We start from the raw sequence: 12,429 nt of genomic DNA on the forward strand, positions 1-12,429 counted from the left end.
TGCTAAAATACCTTTGTCTATGGATCTCTTAATAGATTGACTTCCCTTTGCTAGAACCATGTTGGCTTTTCCCCTTTAAGCCATGCCAATCCATATGCCCAGTCATTCTGTTCTTAATTATAGTTTCTACCATTTTGACTGCCACTAATGTCAGGCATTAGTGGCCTCTAGTTTCCCGAATTGCCCATGAGCCCTTTTTTAAAATTGGCATTTTATTGGCTTACCTCCAGCCTTCAGATTTTATGGCAGATTTTAATGACATGTTACAAATTAGTAAGGGCATATGTGTAATTTCGTAATTGACTGCTTTTAAAACTCTGGAGTGTATACCATCAGGTCCCAATCACTTTGATGACTGCTATACCCTTACAATTTTAACAAGTATATATACATGTGTTGACAGTCTATGTACATATCAAAGCTGTGTATGTATGTCTCCATGCATGTATACATATGTTTATAAAATCTGTGTGCATGCTATGTATTCAGATTAGCATACTGGTGTTTTTGTGATTACAGTAGAAGGAAGAGAAGTGCAGTGTAGCTGAGCCTATACTTTTTTTTTTCCATTTACATATTAGAGAACAAAAGTATATCAATAAACATTACTTTCAAAAGTTAGATACAAATTGCAGCTTTCTCATACCGTAATAAATCACAAACCTTTCTAATTGATTGCACTTTTTATCTTATGAAATGTGAAATGTCAGAACATCCCACAACTAATCAACTCATGGACTAAACAAAGTGCACTGGAATTAAGAGTCACTCCCTCTTTCCCTTGTAAAGCCTTATTTACAACAGCAAGATGTGACCGATAACGTCCTATCAGGGTTAATCTTCCTAAGGAGCTGGCTCACGGCCACTAACTTTTAACGCTGGCGGAGTCCCATTCCTAACCAGACTCTGCCCCGCAGGTCCGGGACCGGCTTCCCCATCACCTTCACAGCCCGCTGGTTTTCTCCCTCGCATCCCCCCCTTCCTTGTTCCCTTTTCGCTCCCGCGCGCGCCTCTCGCTCACCAGGGGAAGCGCGGGCGCGGGTTGCGGTCCGGGTCGGGAACAACCGGGGGAAATCTCTCCAGCAGGGATCCCTTCGACGCCTTCCCCTCCATCCTCGGGCCTCGGGCCCCGTCCCTGCGGCTCCTCTTCCTCAGGCTGTGTGCAAGTGCAGGCGCGCGCAGGGCGCCGGTTACCGTGGAAGCCGCGTCCATGGCAACCGGGCCCAGCCGCGCGGGGAAAGGAGGCCAGGGTGGCCGGGGCCGCGCGCGCGGAAAGGATCCCCCAGCAATGGAGAGGCGAAGCCGGGGTGGGGGGGGAGGCGCTGGAGCTGGCCAGGCTGGACGGTGTTTGGGCAGTTATCTGCTCTCATACTCGCTCTATTTTATGCTTGTGGAACCCCCTCTGCTGGGCAACAAGGGAGGCCTCGGGACACTGGGGAAAAAAAAAAAAAGCATGAAAAGGAGTGCAAAGAAATGTTCATTGTAATTCACTGTCTTCTGATTTTAAGTAAGGGAGCGGCGGATTTGCTGCTGTCTGCAAAGTGAGTTTGCACAGCCTGGGCGCGTCCCAACTTGCCTCTCCCACTCCAGGGCTGGCAGGGCGCAGAGCCGGGAGGAGGGCCGCCGCGCGGAGGCCGGAAGTGCGGGGCGGGACGCCGAGGCTGAAAGCGCAGCTGCCTGGCCGGGTGTTTTGCACACAGACCCCCTCGCCACCATTGCCGCCGAGCGGGCCCGCACTCTCTCGCTGTTCCCTTCTCGGCCCCCGGCTTTTTGCAAGCCATGGCGAAGGGGAAATGCTGCGCGTACACCGCCGGGGCGCTGGCCGTCCTCCTGCTCGTAGTCAGCATCACCCTGCTGGTGGCCAACATCTTCCAGAGCGCCGTGGAGAGGCGAGTCCGGCAGGTGAGAGGAGCCACGGGGTTTGGCTGTCAGAGCGGCACGGGCCGGGCTTGGTGGACGGACGCGCAGCGCGGCTCTAGTTCACTTAATATTTACGTATCTTGTTTTGTGTTATCTCGATGCATTTTATTGATGCGGCCGGCGCTGTGTGCCGCCGGTAGAAGGGCGGGCGCGCAAGTTTAAACAATAATCTCTGTGCTCAGGGCGGTCAGGTTGCCAGCACGGCCCGAGCTGCTGCTTCTCCTTCCAAGAGGAGCAGCTGGCCCCGAGCTCTGCTGGCCCCGGAAAGGTTCTGAGAATGGGCCAGCAGCAGGCTGACCTGTTGACTTGTAAACACTGCTAGGGGAGGAGAAAGGGAAACCGCTTGTTTTGCGCTACCATCCATTAGCAAATAGGCAAGAGATGCGTGGCAAGTTGCTCCTGAAATATAACAAGAAAAGGGACCCAACAAAAACAAGCTCACCTTGCGGAGAATCTGGAAAAGCCACACTGGACTTTGCTTCAGAATTGGCAGTATGTATACACATGGGCATAACTACCACTGAGGTAGGTGAGTCTTAATGGGGAATCATTTAATATCAAGGATCTTTGACTGAGGAGAGACTGGGGGCCCTACATCTGGCATCTTAAGTGAGACTCTCTCCATGTGGGTCATTGTTTTTCCCAGGAATATGAAATGCCTGGGTCAAAAAACTTGTTTTAAGAACATGCTGGCTCATACCATGACACCCAGCACACTGTATCTGACAGCGACAAGACTGGACCACAAGAACCCTGCAAATCCCAAAGAGGAGATTCATTCCTTGTTACTCACATCCATGGGTAAACAAAGGATTTCCCAAGGTCTATCTGGCTAATAATATTACATAGTAATAACAGCAGAAAAATCAAATGGTCCATTCATTCTGCCCAGCAAGTTTCTTGTGGTAGTAACTGCCGCTTCATGCAGTTACCCCTATGTTTCTGTTAAGGGTAGTAAATGTCACTCTGTGCTGGTAACCCCCAAGTCAAGCAGCTGTCAAACCCATAACAAGATTACTACTAGCAACATTTTTACAGTGTGATCAGCCTTTTTGATAATTCAGACAATGTTGCTTGAATGTGCTTTCCTTTCGGACTTGGCCCTAGAAGTAGCCCTGTGCTTTCTCCCTAATGCCTGCATATCAGTACCCTAGACCATAAATGTTGGGGCCCAATGTTGACTTGTTTATGAATCAACTTTCCCTTCTTCCCTCGCCAAAGTGGAGAGTGATTTGCAGTTGCGTCAAAAACATCAAGGCTGATTGGTTAAGGGTAGTAATTCCCACGCCTTCTGTTAAGGGTAGTAACTGCCTCACTGTGCTAGTTACCCCTATTACTCCTGGGGGAATTCTGCTCCAATAAATTTAAAATTCTGCAAACTTTATATTGGGCAAAATAACACAATTTACATGACAGAAAATACAGAAAAAAGTTATTACTTAAAGATGCAGAATTTTAAATATTTTGAGCAGAATTTCCCTAGAAATTCACTGTAAGAGTGTCCCTTCCACTCACTCTCCCTACTCCTCTGCCCACTTTGCCCTCTAAGGCCCCAACTCCTCCACCTGCCAGTATCTCTCCCCTCCACCACTAGGCTCAACCCCTTCCACTATTGCCAGTCCCAGAGTTTGACACTGTTCTCAGTACTGTCCCTTACACAGGCTTCCTCTGTCCCTCCCTCTCTCATACACATGCTCCCTCTCTAGTACACATACACACACCCTCATACAGGCTCCTTCACTCTCTCGCACACACACACACATCCCCTCATACAGGGTCTCTCTCTCTTGCATACATACCCACACAAGCTCCCTTTCTCTCTCACATATACATCCTCACACAGGCTACCTATGTCTCTCTCTCATGCACCTCTTCACACAGGCTCTGTCTCACACATACACAATCCCGTCACACAGGCTAGCACCCTCACATACACATAATCCCTTTTTCATACACACGAGCTCCCAATCTCTCACACATACACAACTTCACAATCTCCTCATGTAGGCTCCCTCTCTCTGAAACCCACACTCAAGCAACCCCACCACCGCTCTCTTAACTCCCATGCTCTCTCTCACACACACCCCTCCCCTCTCCTTTCTCACACCCCTCTCTCTCTCCTCTCGCACACATACACATTCTCTCTCACCGGGGCCTTTATCTTCGCCACGCATGGAGCACACTCCTTTCACGGCACACGGGGCCTTCCATTTTCGCTGCCCAGGCCTTCATCTGCTGCGAGCGGAGCACGTCCTGCAGCACACACGGGCCTTCGTCTTCGCGCGCTATGTTCACGGCATGCCAGGGTCTCCTCTGCTATTTTCTGCACAGAAATTGGCAATTCTGCACGGGGGGGGGGGAATTCTGCGCAAATTTCTTAATTTCCAACCTCTAACCTTTAGGGATCCATAGTGTTTAGCTCATGCCCTTTTGAATTCATTTATGGTTTACATACCACCTCTTCTGGAAGGGCATTCCAAGCATCCACCCCCCTGTCTGTGAAGAAATATTTCCTGATATTGATTCTGCCCCCCCCCCAAATTCCATTTTGTGAGCCCCCTCCCCCTCCAGTTCTACTGTTTTCTTTCCAGTGGAAAAGGTTCGAAGATCATACAGCATTAGAACCTTTCAGAAAATCTGTATCATGTCTCCTATGCACTGCTTCTCTTCCAGGGTATACATATTCAGATCCTTCACCCTCTCCTCATAAGTCTTTGGATACAGACCCCACACCATTTTGGTTGCCCTTCTCTGGACTGCCTCTATCCTGTTTCTACCCTTTTTTGAGATACGGGCTCCAGAATTGAGCACAATACTTCAGGTGGGCCTCACCAAGACCCTGTACAAGGGCATTATCTCTCCTCTTTCTTTCTGGCTATTCTTCTGTCTATGCAGCCCAGCATTCTTCTGGCTTTAGCTATTGCCTTGTCATATTGCTTCACTGCCTTTAGATCACCAGACACTATTTCCTCTCCTGCCCCCTATCACATACATCTCTTTTGGGTTACTGCACTCCAGACACATGACTCTGCACTTCTTGACACTGAATCACAGCTGCCAAATCTTCAACGACTCTTCAAGCTTTCTTAAATTACTTTTCATTCTCTCTACTTCTTCAGATGTGTCTACTCTGTTGCAGATCTAGGTATCATCCACAAACAAACTTTACCTTCTATCTCTTCCGCAGTATCACTCACAGATATTGAACCAAACCGATCCCTATGGCTTTCCACTTAACAATGTTCTTTCTTCATAGTAAGTTCCGTTTATCATTACATGCTGTCTTCTGCCAGTCGTGGAGTTTTCCTTCAGGAACTTATTCAAACTTTTAAACCGTGCTATGCTAGATCCCTTGACTACATCCTCTGGCAACAAATTTCAAAGCTTAATTTTGGACAGAGTACACCTTATTGCATTGGCCCCTGAGAAAAGTCAAGCCTGGCCAATAACTGAATGCAGGGAAGAGCAGGTGCTGTGGGTTGTAGAAACCAATGGCAAACCTCTGAGGTACCGTATTTGCCAAGTAAAGGTCATAGGCAGTGTGGTGGGGTTGTGATAGCCTAATCAACAATACCCGAAAGTGGGTAGAAAGAGGAAAGGAAAAACATCATGCCAGGGAGTCTCTCTTCTTATACCTTTGCCTTCTGGCTTTTGGGTGAGATTTTGTAGACCGGTTTAGCTTGGCTTGTTTGGTTATCCTTGGCCTAGCTTAAACCGTTTTATAAAATGTCTCTGCAGTATAAAAACAAATATTCTGACCAGTGGTTGCCCAAGTTCAGATACTGAGCACCCACACAAGTCTAGTTTTCAGGGTAACCACAGGTGCAAATTTATTTACTTATCTGTTTATTAACTTGTGCTCAGAGCTTATATGTACAGATATCTCCCAAAACGTCCTGAGGTCCACATCCCTTTCGTATTTGAGAACCAGGGCTCTCCAGTATTTCAGCACAGTATGTAGTAAAAGGACAGAGTGTCTTAAAAAAAACCAAAAACAAAACAACATTTTTTGTAAAACAGTGATTTTAAAAAACAATTGTGTGTGCAAACTACAGGCTTTGAGCTTCCACCTCTTAATTCTTTTTTTAAACGGTTCACTGCATTTTTTTTATTTCAAGCATCGTCTCCAAGTAGAACTTAAATAAGGAATGCCATTCAAGTGTAGCTGTTTGTTTCATGCAGAACAATAAAATCACATTGTTTCACATTTACAGCTGAGGCAAGCCTCATGTGACCAGCCACAGTGCTGGCTTACTAAACTGCCAACGATGCTGTTTTTAATTCATCATTCGGCGTGTACTCCAAAAGGGAAGTTTTACATTTTGCTAATGAAACTGTGCTAAAGCTTTGAGCTTCAAGTCAGGCCAAACCCGAGATGCGAGTTAGCATTTCCTCTTTAACACAAGCACTATGTGTTTTTTGCACAAGTCTCTCGCTGCAGCATGCTGTCAGTTTAGCCACCTTTTTGTTTGGTGATGGTTGGTAACAGTTTTGTGAAATATGCTGCCAGGAACTTTTTCTCCTTGGTCCGCATTTGTGTCTGCTCCAAGTGTTGGTGAGTGGGGCAGCGTGGAGAGGGGCAGGAGGTGAAGAAAAGAACTGCATTCATTTACATTATAGAAATAAACATACAGCATACTGCTGTTTTCTTTTGCCTTTATTTCTTTACTTGAGGTGAACAATCCACTTAGTAGGATGTAAGAAACAGAAAACTCAAAGGTAGATAAAGACCATATGGCCTATCCAGTCTATTGTAAATATGTAATCATAAAATGCAGTAAAAGACTCTTTAATGTAAACAGTACCATTGTTTGCAACCTATTATATTACATATAATGTCATCCAATTCTGCTGTTGGATGTGTTGTTGTTAATTGCAGTACTGAGCTGGCATGCTGGTCTTTTAACTAGGATCTGTGCCAAGATTTGTTGCATTTCAGAAGTTAAGAAGCATGGTTGAATTAGGCATGACACATGGGCATTGGCATCAGACGCTGCCAAACGGACCCTTCTCTCTAGCTCAGTAAAGTTTTTGTACTGAACACGCATGGGAGTTCCCTCATGAGCCTCTTAAGTGGCTTTTATTTTTTTTGTCCATGGTTCAGCATGGACCCAAGAAACAGAAAGAAAGGCGGTCTATCAAAGTCGTAGGGAATTAAAAAGAAGAGAGAGATCCGAAAGTTGGTGCCCGACTGGTCAATTCATTCAATATTTATTAAGGACTTTTGGATCTATTTATTGAATGAATTGAACAGGCGGGCACCGACTTTAAGATCTATCTCTTCTTTTTAATTCCTCATGGTTCACCATGGACATGTACCTACTCTTTATCTCTCTCTTTTGTCTTTTTTCAACTTTCTAAAGTTTTTGCATCAGCTAACTCAGCCTTTGAATTGCCTCATTGTCTTAGCAGCTCTTCAACTGCACTTTTCAGTACAACTTTGAGGAGAAAAAAATCAATTATGTCTGGCTTCAAGAAGGCTACTTCTAGTAGCTTCATGTACTGTGTTTGTGGCCGCAAGATGTCCATGACAGATGGCCATATCTATTAGAAATGTCTTGGTCCCAGTCAGAATTCAGCTAACCGCTATCACTGAGGTTGGATGTTGCTAAGATCCCAAATGAACGGACCTGGAAGATGGAGGAACTTTGCAAGTTAGTGAAAAGTCGGAGCCATTCCTCATCCTAGAGCAGGGCCTCTTCTAGGGATGTGCATTAATTTACAATGAAATAGACAATGATTTCATTTCAGTGGAACCATGAATCAAAAGAAAAAACACAAACATTTTGTTGCTTTTTGAGTTTCCTGTTAGTGTGCACTAACAACTTAATGTGCAACAACCACAAAATTAGGGAAAAACGAAAAAACCCTAACGAACCATTTTAAAAGCAAAAAAACGTCATGAAAGGAAAATGATACAAAAAAATTGCACACGCCTAGCCTCTTCACACTTCTTCCACACAATACTCCACAACTGTGTTGTTGGGCTCTGGATCCACTGTAGTTCAGGGCTTGAGCAAGACACAAAAGCATTGAACGCAGGGTACATTTCCCTCTTCATGGAGCTCAGTGCAGAAGAAAAAGAAGAGCCATTTATCCGAGCTGGTAGTGCAGTTGATGTTGCATTGCTGAAGACTGGTGCCATTGTCGCACTCTATGTAAGAACAGGTGTTTGGGGTCCAAGAGGAGACTTCTTACTATTACCTTCCTCCACGTTGGTGCCTTCATCTGGCTGGATCTGCCACCTCTGATCTGTATGCAGCTGCCAGAGCAGTTAACCCAGGAAGGAATCTTTCTGGAATCTTCCACAACTTTGGGTCAAAGGACACCAGAGTCCATAAACCAGGTGGCTGAATTGGTGAAGACTTTTTGTTTCTTTGGAGTTCAATCTTTTTATTGCAACATAAAATGCAAAACAAAAGCATAACACAAACAAATAGAAAAACAAAACATTACTTGAATACAGGAGAGAAAAGTATAATCCACAAAAGATTCCTATAACAGAAATTGCCATGGCAACAAACACTTAGAAAAGAGACATGTTTAAAGATGCTTTAAGTTGAGAGTCTCTAACTGGGTGCCATCAATAGACATTGAGAGCATGGGAGCATCCAGTCTTTGGCAACATGAATAAGATTGTGAAATAATCTGGAGTTATCAAATATTTAACTTCCCTTTCATGAAGCCCACCTGATCAGAATGTATGAGATCCCCCAAAACAGAATTAAGCCTATCTCCAAGGACTTTTTTTTTTTTTTTTCTTTTGAAAAACACAAAACTTTATTGAAAACAATATACAAATGCTGGTCTGATCCATTGATGGCAAGATCTTCAGTCTCATGACAAAATGCACTGCACATTTTACCCCCCACACAGAGGGGAAAACAAGCCTGTGTTTACAAAAACTCAAAATGAAGAGTTAACAGTAAAAAATAACAAATGCACACACTTTCTCAATAAAGTTCAAAGCAATGCACATGTAAAGGGGACAATACAGATCTTATTTCTAAAGATCTTTGCCACTGGCAGAGAACAAGAGAAATAATAGAGCAAAAAGGTGGAGAATTTTTTCAAGTCTAGCATTTTACTTGGTCTCTTGCACCTCCATGTGACTTCAAATCACAGGATACAAAGTATTGTAGCCATTTCCCTTTCCACCTCACATTTCAATTATTTTAGGGGTGGGGGAAGAAGGGGAGCAATTTTCAATAGGTTGCACTGCTGCAAATTAAAGAGGGGACAAATTTCACACAGGAGAATCTAGCTGGATAAATCTCTTTGAAAATTGTCCTCTTTAAATGTTCATGAGGACAAGAATACAGGGAGACTGTTGGCTTGCATTTATCAACATTCTCTGCAATACCTGGTATCACATTCATTTAGTTAAAAAAATAAAAATCACTTTTTACTCCATTTATACCTACCCCCCCCCCCCCCCCCCCCCCCTTCAAAGCTTGGTGATCCAAGGACTACCTACTGCTTAAGAGCAGAGCAGTTCTTGTCACCATTCATTAGTGGCGCTTTTGCACATTGACTCCTGTGACTGGAAACACTTGTGCAATTGCTCTTTCAGAGCCATTATCACCGCAGATCAGCTGATTATGACTTTTTTAGCTTCAGTTAATACTTTTTAGACCCCCACTGCATAGCTGTTTGAGCTAGTCCATCTTTGACTCTGGGCTTAACTAAGCATTTTAAAACAATCTGATAGTGCTCAGTTTTGTTTTGTTTTTCTTATCTTATCCAGGTATGGTCCACTAAGCCCACAAAAGCTGGAATGACAAACTGTTACACAGTGGAAATCTTAAAAACATTATTCACAAATCTGTAAAATGTTCTAGGCACAAGTAGAGGTATCAGGTCAAATGAAGTTCCATGGCAGGGTTTTTTAAAAACACTTTATCCATGTTATCCAGCCCACGCATCACACATGTTTCTGAGCCAATGATAATCAGACATAACTATGCTTCTAACAGCAGCTAAGTCAGGAGCATTGTCAGACCTACACAATACATATTACAGAATAAAACCATCTATCTAGACTGTGCACCCAACAGCAAGCACCATGTGAGCTTTTAAATGGCTGGTTCATGACATTGCAAGATGAAAATATGTTCATCATAATATACTGCTTTCTCTGAAGGCCATGCTGTTTCTTCTAAGTGTTACACTGAGTAGTAGAGCAGAAATGGAGTTGGTCAAGCCCTTTTTTCACAGAATAAATGTAAAAGTCCAGCATGGAGCAGCAAGGGATTTATACACATGCCCTACTTTTGTTCCCTGTACCGTTCTGCAAATCTTGAAGGCCAGTATTACTTAGCGGAAATCTGGCAGGCAGGGTGGATTTCACAGATATGTAGCAGGATTCACTTTGAGAGACACAAATGCTTTTCAGTTCCAGAATCACTCTTATGTTTATCCACCTTGAACAGTGTATCTGATGATAGGGCAGACTATACATTTTGTAATTATAATGCCCTCAGAGTTTAATCCCAGTCTGTACTGTGCTCAAACACTAAGTGAAACACATGCCCTAACGCAACTTTCTTGCCTTTTCCTATCTAGCCCTGTAACTTTTACATGCCTTAGTGATACTGGAATCTGACAGAGGCCAATACAATAAGATGCATGCTTGGCACAGCACATCTCAGGTGTGTGCACATTTTTTTTTTTTTTTTTTTTTAAATTTATATTTTTATTGACACTTTCCAATCAAATAATACAACCGGAGTATGTGTAACACAGCATGTAACTATGTACATTGTACAATAAACTGACTCCATTATACCATAGTATCTTTGTTTTGCATGTTTTTATCCCCCCCCCTTTCCTCCCCCCCCCATCCCTCCCCTTCCCTATGTGGTATCTATGATGTCCCCGTAACAGCAAGCCCACACATCTTGTCACCTTACAACCGCACCCAATATCTCATTGTGGACATTTCCCCCATCATCCCTCACCGAAAACCGTGCCCAGAGGGTAGACAGTATTCCCCTTTCCCAACCGGCATGTCTATCTTTTAGCACAATGGATACTCAGTCCCCGTCAGTAAGTCCCATACCACCGCAGAAATGGTTCCCATATGATAACATGCTTGGCCATTGTATCTTGATGTTGAGCTCTAATATATGACCAGTAATGCATTAGCCAAAGTCTCTGTATAACATTAGTCAAGGTAGGCACTTTTTCCGATTTCCAGTGCACCGCTAACTCAAGACGTGCCGTGCTGAGAATGTAATGCACCAATGTCCGCTTAGGACCCGTCCAGGAATCCGGAAATGCCGAAAGTAGATATATCTCTGGGCTTAATGCTACCCGAGTAAAAAGCAGCTGACCCATCATTGTCTTCAATTGTTGCCAATATATTTTAATTTTAGGGCATAGCCACCATATATGCAAAAAAGTCCCCTCCTCCCCACAGCGCCGCCAGCAATGAGCCCCTTGAGCGGGATATATTTTATGGAGTTTAGAGGGGGTAAGATACCATCGAGTCAGAAGCTTATAATTAGTTTCCGTTAGTTTAGACGAAATAGAGCTTTGGGACTGATTTTCGAAGCATCGCTTCCACTGAGTAGCCGTCCATTGTAGTTGTAACTCCTTTTCCCATTGCCCCTGAAAGCGAGCCTCTATCGCAGTCGAGTCCCGCAGCCAAATATATATATTGGAAATAACTCCTTTGGCTTCCGTGCCGGGGCTGCACATGGCTTCAAAGGCCGTCTTCTGCCGAATCACTCCTTGGTGCACATGCGGTGCCTGGATACAGTGTCGTAGTTGCAAATAGTAGTAGAATTCCGTTACTGGTAGGCCATGGATACGCTGGAGCTCTGCAAATGGTAACAACCCCTGTGCCCCCAGCACCTGCCCATAGTGCCAGAGCCCCCATCGCCCCCACCTGCTAGGATTATTACCTTCCTGGTAAACCCAGCTCTTGTCTTTATATAAGCCAAGTGGGAGAAGAGGGGTAATCAAACCGGGCCCCGTCAGTTTGGATCGACACTGCCGCCAAATTTTGATAGTAACTCGGGTAAAGGGGTTACACAGCTCCGTATTGGAACTGGTCCACGGCAGCCCCCACACTCTATGTATCAGGGGCCCCCCCCTGCATAAATCCTGTTCAATCTTTACCCATTGTTTCATGTCCACCCCCGCTTTCCAGTCATAAATAACTCTTAATTGGGCCGCCTGAAAATACCTCGTAAAATTCGGTATCGCCAAGCCCCCCCGTTCTCTGGAGCTCCATAAAATTTGTCTGGAGATCCGTGGCGGTCTCCTTCTCCAGATGAAATGGAAAATTTTAGTATGTAATTTTTTCAAAAACTTAGTTGGTACATCTATGGGCAAGGTCTGAAACAGGTACAGCCATCTAGGCAACACATTCATTTTAATAGTGGCCACTCTGCCGAACCACGTCAATCGGTATGGATTCCACACCTCAAGATCCCTTCCAATTTGGTCCATCAGGGGTACATAATTTAAGCGGAACAATTGCGTCCAGTTCGCATGTAACAT

The 12,429-nt window shown here is 44.5% G+C and overlaps 2 protein-coding genes across 6 annotated transcripts in view; one reads left to right on the forward strand and one right to left on the reverse strand.

The window, feature by feature from the left end:
* The window catches only part of FAM47E (family with sequence similarity 47 member E), a 184,174-nt gene extending 182,788 nt beyond the window's left edge, over nt 1-1,386 (reverse strand). Inside the window, exon 1 of one of the 5 annotated variants that reach the window (XM_029599863.1) lies at nt 1,022-1,386. In XM_029599863.1, coding sequence (XP_029455723.1) covers nt 1,022-1,212 — 191 coding nt within the window. In that variant the 5' untranslated portion in view covers nt 1,213-1,386. The remainder of the gene's footprint in view (nt 1-1,021) is intronic. The other 4 variants (XM_029599893.1, XM_029599872.1, XM_029599852.1 and 1 more) reach the window with 4 other exon arrangements.
* A 182-nt stretch (nt 1,387-1,568) lies between these two features.
* Nucleotides 1,569-12,429, forward strand: part of SCARB2 (scavenger receptor class B member 2) — a 180,997-nt gene continuing 170,136 nt past the window's right edge. The window contains exon 1 of the mRNA XM_029599909.1: nt 1,569-1,902. Within this exon, the coding sequence (XP_029455769.1) occupies nt 1,780-1,902 (123 nt within the window). The 5' untranslated portion in view covers nt 1,569-1,779. The remainder of the gene's footprint in view (nt 1,903-12,429) is intronic.

The sequence above is a fragment of the Rhinatrema bivittatum genome, chromosome 1 (genome assembly GCF_901001135.1).
Source record: "Rhinatrema bivittatum chromosome 1, aRhiBiv1.1, whole genome shotgun sequence".
Lineage (NCBI taxonomy): Eukaryota > Metazoa > Chordata > Amphibia > Gymnophiona > Rhinatrematidae > Rhinatrema > Rhinatrema bivittatum.